The sequence below is a fragment of the Phallusia mammillata genome, chromosome 1 (genome assembly GCF_965637545.1).
Source record: "Phallusia mammillata chromosome 1, kaPhaMamm4.hap1.1, whole genome shotgun sequence".
Taxonomy (NCBI): domain Eukaryota; kingdom Metazoa; phylum Chordata; class Ascidiacea; order Phlebobranchia; family Ascidiidae; genus Phallusia; species Phallusia mammillata.
The window spans coordinates 12,988,797-13,003,146 of record NC_137252.1 but is presented as its reverse complement, the minus strand read 5'-3'; the positions used below and the strand labels follow the sequence as shown (position 1 = coordinate 13,003,146).

The window sequence follows — 14,350 nt, the reverse complement described above, 5'->3', positions numbered from 1 at the left end:
GAATGCAAAATAGTTATATTTGTGAGCTCTAAATATTGCCCTTTAGTGCATTTCTGTCGGATTTAGAAAAAGTAGTCTTCAGCAGAGATAAACATTTCCACGCAAATTTCATGTTGTGCAAAACCTATTGGTTAAATACTGCAAAACTAAATCCTTAAACCTCCAAGCGTCGATGGTGTAACGGTTAGCATTGGTGCCTTCCAAGCACTAGTTCCGGGTTCGACTCCCGGTCGACGCAGTTTTCACTTTTGTCTTAAACTTGGACTAAGGTTTTAAATCTACTGATTTGCTCCATCAAACACTATTTTCATTGTGTTTTTTGAACTAGTACCTTCTTAATGTTTATTGTCGCTGGTAGGAACATTTTACAATTTAGCTTTACAAAACTACTTACCATGGCAGTTGACTCAGATTGAATAAAACGGTCGCCCCACTGAAGTTCTAGCACTAAAAAGCCCATGTACAAAAAGACACATGTCAAGCCTTGTTTTTCTTTTCAAGTTGAACATTGTAGGCAAGAAAATTGGCGCTGAACTGAAGGATAGCGCGCCTACGAACCGTTTAAACAATTTAAATAGGTTAAACACGATTCATGTACGTGTTTCTGTTTTTTCTAGTCTTGTCTTGTTTTTTTAATCTTTAAGAGGTTAATTGACATGTAACAAAGCATAAATTTAGATATTTTTTGTGCCTAAGTTGGGTCTATTTACTTTCGCTAGAACAAGAAAAGAGCAACGTGGTAAAATTTATAAAGTTTAAACCATTCTCAACTTTCTATTTTTATTTTCTTCCAATATATGTCAATTAACTAAAAAAAAAAAATCTTGTTACATGACATAAATAAACTACCGATATTTTTTGTCCCTACGCGTGGCGGATGAATACGTAGCGACGAATTCTTGTTCGACAAATCGCAGGGACATCACATGATCTTGTTTGTTCCCGTGACTTAAACTCGTGATTTGGTGCGTGGAATTTAAATGCCGTGAGGCGCTACAATGGATATTTCGTTAGATCAAGCACTCGAAAACAGGTAAATTGCAATTTTTGTGTAAGTATAATGTTAGTGATGTACAGTCATGTTTATAACAACGCATACTGTTAACTGTTTGGAGGCAAAACCATAAAATGGCGGAATACATTGTGTTAAATGGCTACGTAACTTGTTGTCGCCTCTTGTTGTTAAAGTTGTGGTGTATATAAATGTGTCAGGTTTGACTTTATTCGTTACTTCATGGTAACAATGCTCAGTCCTGATTGCATGAAGTTTGTGGTTTAGCTGTGACAAAATTTCATGCCAAAATAGTATTACCATTGCATTTCTCATTTTTCTACTGGAATTAAACTTAGTTTAATATTTCCTCTACGCAGAATGGTTTAGAATGGCAGCTGTAATCAGTTTTAACTGTTTTTTTTTTTAAATAAATATATGTTTGATGTTCATTTGTTGTAAAAGTCATTTCTACTTCATGTTAGCAAATACTGCAGGATGGTCAGAATTTTTGCCTATGAATTAAAGGAAGTTTTACCGAACTTTGAAATCTTATTGTGTTATTCGCTAAAGTAGCATTGTAGGTTGGCACAAATAATTTGCCACTTTTATATGTGTTCAAGTATATCCCACCTTATCAGTTACTTTCATGTGAATGTTTGGTAACTGTTACTATGCTTAGTGAGAAGCACAGAGATGGTCTTGATGATGAAGAATCAGGAGACCTTATGAGAGGTAACTCAATGTGCCAATTTGTCTTAGCGTAAAATCTGACATTCTTGTGTATCTTTTGCTTGACAATATGAGCATGAGTAATGTGTTTAATAAAAAAAACTTAAATGCAGATGTTGGTGTTAATGAAGGTCTTGGCTCAGATGACCAGTCACCCATGACAGGCGACCAACAATCCGGAATACAAACATATCAGTTTCGTTCTGGGGACAATGGACAGGTACACACTGTTATATGCAAATCTAAAAATTCAATACCTAACTTTACATGTTTGTAATGGCCATGGTTATAACTTGTAATTGTCAGTGGACTGCAAAAAATATTTGACCTAATCTAAATACCATAAGACTTTTAGAAAATTATTTAATTTAAGTATTTTAATGGGTGATTTGTAATTTTTACTTGCTCTATAACATACATCTTGTTCCTGTTCATATTAAGGTGACATATAGAGTGGTTCAAGTGGGTGGGTCTGATGAGAACCAACAAGCTACTTTAAGTATTGTTACAACTAATGGAATACAAAGTATTCTATCACAAGGCCAAGCTGGAGGCAGCACGGGAAATCAGCAGGTAAGTCTGTACAGGAAAAGTTTACTTTTTTTCTTTTTGCAAAATATGTAACAAAGAGCTGTGTTTGCTCTGTAATTAAAACCACTGTTTGTATGTTATTGTAGTCATGTTACCTCACACACAATTTGTCTACTTAGTAGGTACTTAATTTGCCAGAATATGTGGCAAAGCCAGGTTTATGTTTAGCCGATTTTATTATCTAACAAAAGCATTTTAACCCATAAAGTACAATACACTAGAACAGCTTCAGAGGGTGACCTAATAAGCTAACTCCATTTCCTCCTCCAGTTCTCCCCAATAAAGCCTGACTTATAGATTTCACTTTCATTGAATTCTTTGATTAAGGTTGCTTTGGTGGGAAACCCTTTCAATGGCGAGAATGATGGGCAAACCACCAACACAATGTCTGATGGACAGGGTACAAAGTTTGCCTATTTTCCGTCAACTGGTTCCAACCCTGGTGACAGTCCGGACATTGGGACAACTGCCGATAACTCAGATCAACAAAATGTGGCAGGAGGTTGGTTAGTTTCTCGAAAGGGAACATATTTTGATTTTACTTACTAATTTTTTTCCTATGCTCCTTTTGTTTTTAAATATTTGAAATATGAATGGGTATAATCCATTTGAAATATGGATTGGCATAAAATTTTCACAGGAGTTGGACATAGGTATCTGAATTGTTAAAAATTCAAAATTCGGGTAGAATATGTCGTTGTGGGGTATCTATTGTTGTGTTTTACTCACTGGTTGCTCCAATAATAACAATGTATGTTGTCCTCCCAGCACAAAACTTCTGTCTGCTTACTTGGTGAAATGCATCTATAGTTTACCTTTGTGGGGACCCAGGAGTGTCTGCTTGCAGAAAAGACAAAGTGTTAAACATGTTGCCAAATATGGGACTCTAGATTAATTAGTATACATTGTGAATATAATATGTCTTTTCCTTTTCCTGGGTAACAATATATGTGTGATGGCTGTATGTGCTAAACCACCATTCCATTATTTTGTGTGTGCAAAAAATGGGTTTGAGGTTTAAGAATACAATCAGTGCATCATGCCAGGTTTTATTGTGGAAAGGATTTTTCCCTTTTCATCCTGTTAATTTTGTGCAACCTGACTTCTATATTTGATGTTTCACATAGTTTGTATTGCAAGTTTCATTTTTTAATGCCAAAGTAGTTGATTTTACAGAATGTTAAAAACAGACAGGTAATTTAAAGAAACCCCTTTTAAACATTGAAACGAAAGGTTCTTTTTGCTTGCAGTTATTGACATTATTTACAGCCACTAATTTCAGTCCAAGTTGTTAAGGGAACTAAAAATGTGTCTTATATTTTTGTAGGTCAGTTTTACGTGATGATGTCACCACAGGATGTGCTTCAAACCAGCCAATCTCGATCCCTTGCCCCAAGAAATTTTGTCCAGTAAGCAATAGCAAGTTACTTTGTAAAGCTTCATTATGACTACTGTATTTTTATCCCTGCTTAGAAAAGGCATCAGAAACATTATCTACTGTCTAACATTGTGCCTTGTTAACCCAAAACAGGCTTTGTTTAACATTTAATACCTAGAGCTTAAAATTTCTGTCAACAAAAACTTACACAGCAATTTTAGAGTATCACATTTCCAAGCACTGCGTTTTGGTAATACTCTATATCAGTGGTTCCCAACGTGGGGTTCACGGACCCCTTGATGGTTTTAGGGGGTCCGTGGAGGCAACCAGTTTTAGTACCCTTAACCAACAGTCAAACATGTGCAAGTTTTCGAACTGTTTTTACAATCCTGCATATGAGTGCAGACTGTGTATCAAACCTTTGCAATGAGAAAAAATACTTTTTTTGTGATTGCTATCTTCAATGTGAGACCACCACACACATGAACAATAGAATTTATAGTGCTTTGTTTAAAGTTTTGTACACTAGAAGATTTATCTCTCTGTTGCGTTGACTTCTACAGTACGGAACATCCTTGAGATTTAAGGACTGTGAAGGTTGATTAAATTGTGCCTAAAAATGTATAATAACGTATAATGCAAGAAACAAAACACATAGAAAGACTTAAGGAAAATTACTTTGGGGGTCGGCAGGCGTATAAAATTTATAAAAGGGGTCCGTGACTACAAAAAGGTTGGGAACCACTGCTCTATATCATACACAATATTTGAACTTAAACACAATTTTTGTGTATTGAATATTACTTTATTTCATATAGAAAACTTGATTCGGGCCGAGGGGTTGTGGTTCGAGACACTACAAGAAGAGTTCAACATAATGAAGGTAAAGAACCAGACAGCCATTTGTGCTCCATTAAACTTTAAAGACCTAATGTAAAAAGTATAGTCAAATCAACCCAGTTTTTCAAATAAAAAATAAATTGGTTTGGGCTTACCAACAGTGTATCATAAAGTGATGGTCTGGTGAAATTTGATTCAGTCATATCTCATATGACCATCTTCATTTTCATAGTTAACTTTAACTATAAACTGCCTTGTGTACAGTTGAAAGGCGAAGAAGAGACAAAATTAACAATTGGATCACAAAACTATCGAAACTTGTGCCTGACTGTGCTGCTGACCATACAAAGCAGGGGCAGGTAGGATTATTATCATTCTCACTAAGGGGATACATTTGGCATGTTTTGACGACTAATTAAAAAACATGGTTGTTGGTATGCAGCATTAATATGTTCAAAAGTCATTGCGATAAATTTTATCTTCATAATACCAAGGATAAAATACACCAAAGAGATTGAGATCTTCTTCACTTCTGGTTTATCTTTTTACAATTTATTTGGCCAAGTGTTCTGGTATGTCATTTTAAAAAATACTAGCAATTTAGAAAAATGTGTTTGACAAATGTTGTACCTATATTTGACTCAAAAAGAAACACACCTGTTTACACACCAAGTTTTTCATTTTATTGTTTACATCTTTGCTTAGAGCAAAGGTGGCATACTTGCCAAGACCTGTGACTACATACATGATTTACAAACTTCCAACCAGAGATATGCCGAAAACATCAAGGAACTAGAGAGGATACAACTGGACCATGAAGTTCTTCGAATCCAAGTATGCAGATGTTTTGTAGGATTTTGGAAATTATTATGGGTCCCCTTCCCTGAATTGTTTGTTTTTTTTTCGTTTTTTTTCTTCTTTTTTTTCTTCCCAAAGTTAGTCCGACTCGTTTTTCCATCAAATGTTTGATGGATTTGGCTGAAATTTACACAGATGGTAGATATAGTTATGTAGATGTGCATCCCACTTTGTTTTTGTTGATAACCCCAGTATTTACCCCGCTAGCCCCCTAAAATGGGTGAGTTTTTAAACAGTGTCAGAATTGGCTGAAATTTGGATTTCTTGTATAGTATGACATTTATAGGTGTCGATTGTTGTGTTCAACCCTGTAGTCCTAACATTTACCCCACAAGCCCCTAAAGTGTAAAACATATTTGTATGTTACTGTCGACCACAAACGAAAGATTTCTTTGGAGCAATAGTGTTACAAGCGCAACCAGTTGTATGTTGCTCGTTGGTGGGTTGCTTGGTGGTCGTTTTTGTGCCAGGCAGTTAGGGGCTTGTTAACAGCCCTATGACGTCAGAAACATTAACGGTTGTTGCTCAAAACACCTCTAGTGGTCGAAATTTTAAACATTGGCGGATTGGGCTGAAATTTTGCAGTACTATTGATTGAGTCATTGTGGTTTTTATATATTTTTTAGTTTGTGTGTCATGTTTGATGGATTTGGCTGAAATTTACACAGATGGTAGATATACTTATGTAGATGTGCATCCCACTTTGTTTTTGTTGATAACCCCAGTATTTACCCCGCTAGCCCCCTAAAATGGGTCAGTTTTTTAAAACGTTAAATAGGACATACTTCAAACAATATCTGGGGTGAATCTAATTTTATAGTTTGTATTCTACATAGTATCATTATTTAAGCCCAGTGCCGATCACTGTGTTTTACCTTACAACACCCGACTTTCTCATGGTTATCTCTTGAATTGCATTATTTTCAACTTTGCATGTGTGGGGACCCATGAGTTTTTGCCTGCAGAAACGACTAAAGTTATAAAAGACAATGGCTAATATGGGACCCAATACAAAATAAGCATAGGAAATATATTTATGTTTTAAAATAGGTTATAATGTATATGCAAGGGCAATATGTGCTAAGCCACCCTTCCAGTTTTACTTTCCAATTTCTAAACAATGACAAACAGCGTCTTTTTATAAACAGGAAATAACTTTGAAATCAGATTTGGAATTTTATGTCATGTGAGGTTTTAAAACCCATGGAGGCCTTTTTCAAATAAACAACCCCAAAAGTAGCCAAACATATATAGAATGTTAGGATATACCATTTTTCTTTACAACTGTCAATTATAATAAAAAACGAGTAGCGATTGTTAAGACACGATTGGTAAAGTTAACAGTGGCCTTTATTCTCAACCTGTAGCAGACCTAGTGTCTTAGTGTTATTATGTTGGTTAAAAACTGTGCTGATTGTTACAGTTTATTCTGGATACAAAGTACCACAAAAACCAAGCACACTTATGTCACATGTGAATGTGACGTCACTTTGCCACTTTGCTATTTTCACAACTCAGCTATGGTTAAGGGGCAAAATAATGTAGAATATCATGTGATTTCACAAACTTCTTTGTTTGGTCAGAACACTAACTTTTAAAATATTTGCTTAAAGCCAAAGGAATGCTTTTTACTTTAAAATAGTTTAAGTAAATTTGTCTTTTCAAAGCACAGATTTTGGATGGGCAATTAACTTTTGTTTGTCTTGCAGCTGGAAGATAAAAAGCAGGAAAATAACATCCTTCGCCAAATGTTGCAATCCCATGGCATTGAAGTAGCGATAACGAGTACGTCGAACACTTCACATTGACCATACACAGACAATGCACAAGATTGTGCTCCGAGACTGAGCTGGCAAAGAATTAAGGATGGTCCTCTTGTTGGAACGCGGCAGAAACCTTCTCCCCTATTCGCAACAGTTAAAACAGAACATATGTGGTTTTATGTTTTTGACAAGCTGCACTGCCTTCATGGTTCACCACCACCAGTGCTTCACAAAAGATTTTATACAACTGATGATTCCTGTATATTGTTCAATCACTGCTTTTGTTTCTTACAGTCTATTAATACACTGCTTCAGATGGTGTATTGGATTATAACAGCGTGTAGCAGACCTTAACATGGTGCATTGGAATTGTGTTGAATATGTAAAGGGAATTTGTGTTAATTTATTTGGTTTGGTAAACTGGTTTGATGGCTATGTTGTATTCCCTCTTCTTAATAACTACTTTTTTCAAATATTGGTCATATTCTTTTGTTAATCCATGTTCTTGCAAAAAACACCTGTATGAGTAGATTATGATTCTAGTTGTTGAATCTGGTCTCTCGAACTTCATTTATTCATCTTAACACTTGGTGGATAAAGCTTTTATTTGTAGCAACCCTGTGTGTACTGTATTTTCACAATCTTGGGCAATATTTGCTTCCACTTTATTTAAATCAACTCAAGCTTTTATGATGCTACACTAACAAGAAAATTTTGATTTCCAAACAGATAGTAAGACAATTTTACTTATGCTAGACATTATTCTATCACTATTATTTGGTTAAAGTGAGTTTTATTCATCTTTGGGTAAAAGGCTTATGTCTAGGACACTCATTGCACACACAAATATAACCTCTTAAATGTATTGTTGGAATAACTGCAGCATTTCCTATTGCTTTTTTGAAACATTTGTTTTCCGCAGTTGTTATATCAACAGTAAAAATTTACATCAGTAAAATATTTCGTTGTTTTGCAAACAATTGAAACCATAAGAACGGACATATTTTAGAACATTTTCTCACTTGATAAAGCAAATTTTTCTTTTTTATGATCGTTCCAATTTGTATGGTTTGCTTCTCTTTTTTTTCTTCATAGAATAAAGTTTTTGCTCCTGTTCACAAAATTGTTTTGGGTCTGAGAGCAAGATATGGCAGAAAGTAAAAATTTCAATGAAAGAAAATTAACAAAAGCAAGGCAACAAATGTTAGCATCTGGTTAGAATCAAGGTTTAGGCAAACGCTTTTTTGTAAAATTATAGCTACTTCCATAAAAACGAACGGCTAGTATTTTAGTTGTCTAAATTTTATCGAAAAAAGTTAATATTGGTGTGGAAACAAAGCTGGCGAGGGGATTGGATAAAGCGAAAATTGTTTTTGGCTTGATACAAACGCTAAATCCGATTTTAATACTAAATTTCGTACTGCTCCAGATTTCAATAGCAAAGAAAGTATCGAAACTCTTAACGATCAAATGCCAGTATTCCGACTAAAAAAACCCGGAAATAACGTCATTTTCCTTCGTCATCAGCCGTATTGACCGAGGCGCCACGCTTCACTAGTTTTGTTCAGACTGAGCAAAAGAACGTCACACAAGGTGCTTTGGGGTTATAGGGAGTGTTCGTTGTTTTTGCTTGGGTAAGGGCTATGTATGGTAGGTAAGGCTGATAATGTGAAAATTGCGTTTCTGTAGCTGTGCCTGACTAACTTACGATGTAGTAATAAATAGAAAACAATGAGTCGTAATCGTAACATTGTAAAATCACCCAAGACTTTGTGAAACTTGGAATCTTGTCCAGTTTATTATGTACTTTATTTCAGATTGAATGAAACTGGTTTTGTTTGTTACATCTGTGTTTGTTAAAACTTTTTTGCAAATACAATTATCATAAAGATACAAACATCTTTTTATTGTCTATAGAATATATTATTTAGTTCATACTATAGGCCTAATTGCTGGACATAGGTACATTACATTATAACAAAAGACATACAAATTTTAAGTCAATACCATGGCAAAAGAATTGAAAGATGGCATCAGTCGTGAACTTCGTTACATGGAATATAAGTTGCGCAAAAAAAGATCTGACAAGGACAAAGATAAAAAGAAAATCAAGCACAACCAATTCGGCAAAGGTTACCCTAGTATGGATGAGTTTTCAAGCTCATCTGTATCAACTGATATGAAGCAAGCAATGCCATCAACAGTAGGAGAAGAAGATCTTCAGCTGCAGGTTAGAATATATGTTTACTTTTTGTTAGGTTGTTTGTCAAGTATTGTACAAGTTATACGCTACCTCCTTGCTAATTATCTGGTCTGCACACCAATTTTTTGGCTTGCATGAGAAATTTAGCACTAAAGGCTTTTAGTTGTACTGCCTTGACCTCTTTTACTTGCTTTGTGGCTGCCGAAATTGGTCATGTATCGTGCGACACGGGACATGTTGGCCCTGCACATTTAAGATCACGTCGGGAACTGCTATGTTCTGCCGATTGGCTATCTATCATAACAGGTGAATCCAGTGGTTTTCAACCTTTCGTTGACTGTGGCCCCTAAAAAGAACTTTTGTGCCTCGTGTCCCCCTTCAAGTAACCCTGTAGGACCTGTGGCCCCCTTACAAATGTAAATGACAATCTCATGTTGGATTTCGGTTCTAATTTTGGCTTTAAACGGGTTGAATAAACAAGAATCGTAACCGTAAAAAACCTCAATATAGACAAATAGTATGTGAAATAGTCGATTAAATTAGGGAATACAGTAATTTGCAACACACACTTAATTATGTACATTAAAAAAGAAAATGGGCCCTGGTTGAGAAACACTGGGTTAACCTATCAAAAAATGGTATTAAGTAATTGGTTCCAACTTGGCTTTGTCTATTTTCATGTAAAAATATATATATATATATGTGCAGAAAAATAAGTTTTCACATTTTGTTGAAATATTTTATGTCTCTTATTTTGGAGAAAACAACTTGTAAAAAAAGAGATCTAAACAAGAGATAAATCTAAACATGTTTATCATTGCAGGTTGCTTTGGCAGTGAGCCGGGAGGAAGCAAAAGAAAAAGAGAGACTTGAGAAAAATGACAAAGTTAAATTAGAAATAGCTATTAAGGAGAGCTCTACTCAACAAGCAGACAAGTCAACTCCACAACACCAAGCAAAACCAATGGACCCATGGGGTGGAGAATCTCCAACTGTACAGGCACCCAAGAATAGCTTTGACCCTTTTAGTGACATGGGAACTGCACAACAACCAAGCAATGGTATAGATGCATGGGGAACCACTAATGCAAGCAATAATGTTGCAGCACAACCAAATGGAAGCCAATGGAGCCCACCAAAGAATGCAGCACTGGTTCTGCCTCCACCACAGAAAGTAGCAGCTAAGCCATTGGATCCTTGGGGTCCAAGCAGTCCTACAGCTGTCAGCAAACCCCAGGCTCCAGCAGACCCCTGGGGTGGGAATTTGGAATCACAAAGCTCTTCTCAAACAGCATGGGATGCTCAGCCACAAACAGCACCCCAACCAAGCTTCCCATCTACTACTGGAGGTTCATTTGACGCTTTTGCTCCAACCACTAGTACATCTGGTTTCGAGTCGAATGGTTCTTTCGATCCTCTAAAAGAGTTTGACTCCCTTCATATTTCATCAACTGCTCCACCACAGAACATTCCTAGCTTTACACCAATGGTGCCTACTAGTACATCTGACAATTTTCTACAACAATCCAATGGCTTCGATGAAAATGACAACCAGCCTGATGGTCCTGATGTTGTTACAAATAAGGCTGGTGCTTTTCTTGGTGAAAATGCAGCACTTGTCAATGTGGAAAACCTGGTTGCCAAGCCCAAAACAGCAACACACTATCAGACTCTGAGCATTGACACATCTGGTGCTTTGGGTTCCCACCGAAATCCATTTAATCAGAAAGGGCCATCTCCAAGTCTTAACCAAATGAAGGGAGGTCCTCAATTTGGTTCACAAATGCCTGTGACTGGGCAACCTATGCCAGGGTCTGCTCAACAAATGCCAATGATGAACCCAACACCGATGTCAATGGCACCAGTGGGGTATGGAATGGCTCCGAACCCTATACAACCTGTCCAGCCTGTGTATGGAATGCAACAACAGATGATGTACAACCCTAATCAGATGAATGCGTTTCCACAACAGAATCCATCATTGTTTTAAAATAACATTTAAGACTTGTGCACAGATGGTAGGACCACAAGATTTTTGGCGTGTAGAACATAAATGTATGGAACTTCAAAATTAATGACAATACTAGTTTAGATCACTAAAAAGATAAAAAAAATGTGGCTATTTAGTCATGTATAACACATAGTCAACCCATACGTGGATATGTCAACAACTGATGCTCTAAATTTTTGTTGTCATTCTTATGACTCATATAAAAATGACAATAGTAGACATACTGTTTGTTGAAATGGTGTGCCTAATATGAATTCATTTACATGTATGTTTTTTGTGCACATCTGATACATTTAAATTCCTCCTTTTTGTGGCTGGCCATTGCCTGCAAGACTGTAATATCAATCATATACAAACATGTTATAATAGCTGGCCTATTGTAAATATTTCGCATAAGCGATTAATATGTTTGCATTGCTAGTGCTTAAATAATGAAAGGTTCTTTGTCTCACAATACACTTCACTCATTATGTACATTCAAAAATATATTTAATTCATTTTTTCTGCACAAATAGTACCCAAGTGCTAACAGATCACTGCAATTGGGTTGATAATTGCAAAGATATATGTATCTCAAAATGTTCCTCCACAATTAGTATGCAGCAATTTGGTTGTGTACAATGTGTTCAGCAGCTTGTTGAGCTTTGTTGAAACTGTGACAAGCTTGTGAGCTGTATAACAAAGCACCGTTACTTTAGGCACTATATGCTTAAAGTTGACAAGCAATTTAAACCTGACACAATTGCCCTTACCATTAATGCTTTGCTGTTTTGTTTTTTAAAGTGTTTCTTTAGTATGTTGAAAAAGTGTCTTTTAAACCATATAACTTATTGAACTACACACAATCTTGCATAGATTTTGAAATTGAAATTATTTACATTTAACCCAATAAATGTGGATACTAGTACATTGAGATGGTTAACTTTGTAAATCCCATTTAAATGACCCCATTGCAGCAAACATATATTTAGTTGATTAGTGCACATGGCTTTTTTCTTTCAAACAACTTTCACCATTTCAGTGCAACCAGCAGGTATAAAGTCCTCTTTGTTTAAAAAATGTTTGTTGGTGCTTGCATTAGGAGGTTGCAACCTTATCCTGTTCACTTCCACCCTTTGTATGCTGAAATATGTGGGGCTAGTGTCGTACAGTAAGTCGGGTTGCTTGGTTTTAGAAACTCTCATTATTGGTGAAAATGGCAAATCAAACTCTATGCATGATTCTGTGTGGTTGTCTAAAAATGATTCTTAGCTTTTTGGAAATGTTCAACACAATGTCACAGTAGATAGATGTGATTGGCTCCTTAAAAGATGTACATGCAAAAGCATTGTTTAAAATTTGACAAAAACGATGTGTTGAAAATTGAAACTGCCTGTAATGGAAAGACCGGACGTAATATGCGATTGCATTGCGTTGTGTTGCCCAAGGAAACAGGGCTGCAATCATAAACGTGTATGAATAATGTACCAATGCGCGACGGATGACGTAATTTCCACTCCGCATGTACGACTTTTGTGATGTCATAGTCGTTACGTCGCTGTATGTTGTTTTTGTTCATAATCACTTGGAAAATCGTGCCTTGTTTTTATTGCATACTTCATTGTGTACAGGCGTGCAGCTAATTGCCTTCATTTCTTTGTATATACTTGAATGCTTTTTGTGCTTTATTATTGCTCTCAGCCGCTGGTGTTGCTCTTGCTGTTAGCTAGTTTGGCACTTAATTGTGGTGTTGCTTGAAGTTTTGGCGCTGTTAACGTAATGGATGTCCTTACTGCCAGCATTCATGCCAACCTAAAAATCTATTTGGCGACATTTTGGGCACAGTTTGCACACATAGTTTTTCTGGCAGGATAGTGATGAAAAAATGTTTAGTCTTCTGTACATTATCTTCTCCTTTACACCTGCCGCGCCCCTATTAGGCATTATTATCCACCTCAAAATTACACGTTGTATTATAACAGCCCATTGAATAGATTTGACTTTTTCACAGGCTTTGCGTCTTAAGTATGTGGTGTGGTATGTAAAGAAAAGTAGCTGAAATAAATATGAACGTCAAAAAATGTTTTGCTGTTTTGTTGAAGTTATTGTAACCAGTTTGCAATCTGGTATCATTGTATCTATTTTGAACGTAACTGATAAATTTAGATGAAGGAAAACAACATTCAATTGTACGTTGATGCAAGTTCCGAAAAAGTGAGATAAGTTAAAGACTTGGACATTTGCTTAAACGCAGCAATCTATGAAATAGGGTCGATTACATCCAACTAGCCGAATCGTCTCATCTCAGTATTTGCTCAATAAACACCCGAGTGGTTTCGCAGTTTGTTAGTGATTTACGCCAAGTTGACATGATACAACACTGCGTCAGATCAAAGGAGTTTCATTTAAAAAAGTTGTTCCAATTTCGTTTTCTCTTCAATTTTTGATCTTGAAAAAAAAAATAGCGTTTCGGTATTAGAATTCTTTCGAAAACACACCACAAAACCGAATTTGCTGCAACTTTTCCGGCATCAAATCACGAAAAAAAATATTATGACGGTCAAAACAGAAGAAAAATGCGATTTGTGTGGTTTTTCGCCGGAATATTCCAGTTTTAAACTGGTTTTAACGGGTTTCTGCCTCCTACCTATCTTTCAAACCAGTTTAAACCGGAATCTGAAACAAAATATTTTGACCCGTGTTTTGCAAAAACCCAAAAGCTGTAGCTTTTCCCCCATTTTCGTTCATGGAAATCAGAAAATTAAAGAAATATCTGGATTTGGGTGAGTTTTCGCCGGAATATTCCAGTATAAAACTGGTCTTGGCCGGTTTCTGCCTCCTACCGAACCTCTAAACCGGTTTGAACCGTATTCGAAAATCGACAATATTGACCTGTTTAAAGGCTATAGCCCTTTTTCGGTTTCTGGAGTTTAAAAAATTCAAAAAAAACCCAGATTTGTATGGGTTTTCGCCGGAATATTCCAGTTTCAAACTGGTTTAAGTC

At 36.1% G+C, this 14,350-nt stretch overlaps 2 protein-coding genes and 1 non-coding gene across 4 annotated transcripts; all 3 read left to right on the top strand.

The window, feature by feature from the left end:
- The first annotated feature begins 166 nt into the window (after positions 1 to 166).
- On the top strand, positions 167 to 238 carry Trnag-ucc (transfer RNA glycine (anticodon UCC)). The gene has a single exon. It is a non-coding gene; the product is annotated as a tRNA-Gly (tRNA).
- A 674-nt stretch (positions 239 to 912) lies between these two features.
- LOC145225843 (upstream stimulatory factor-like) lies at positions 913 to 8,276 on the top strand. Of its 2 annotated transcripts, none has more exons than XM_080092245.1 (10): positions 913 to 1,033; positions 1,674 to 1,726; positions 1,855 to 1,943; positions 2,165 to 2,296; positions 2,642 to 2,816; positions 3,642 to 3,723; positions 4,511 to 4,575; positions 4,797 to 4,891; positions 5,238 to 5,366; positions 7,100 to 8,276. In XM_080092245.1, the coding sequence occupies exons 1-10, from the start codon at positions 999 to 1,001 to the stop codon at positions 7,196 to 7,198; spliced, it is 954 nt and encodes a 317-aa protein (XP_079948371.1). In that variant the 5' UTR covers positions 913 to 998; the 3' UTR covers positions 7,199 to 8,276. The 2 variants fall into 2 exon arrangements, with proteins under 2 accessions (XP_079948371.1, XP_079948370.1); XM_080092244.1 differs by having other exon boundaries at positions 914 to 1,033; positions 1,837 to 1,943.
- A 772-nt stretch (positions 8,277 to 9,048) lies between these two features.
- On the top strand, positions 9,049 to 13,382 carry LOC145225827 (epsin-2-like). Its single transcript, XM_080092242.1, has 2 exons — positions 9,049 to 9,383; positions 10,180 to 13,382. The coding sequence occupies exons 1-2, from the start codon at positions 9,162 to 9,164 to the stop codon at positions 11,344 to 11,346; spliced, it is 1,389 nt and encodes a 462-aa protein (XP_079948368.1). The 5' UTR covers positions 9,049 to 9,161; the 3' UTR covers positions 11,347 to 13,382.
- Positions 13,383 to 14,350: the final 968 nt, after the last annotated feature.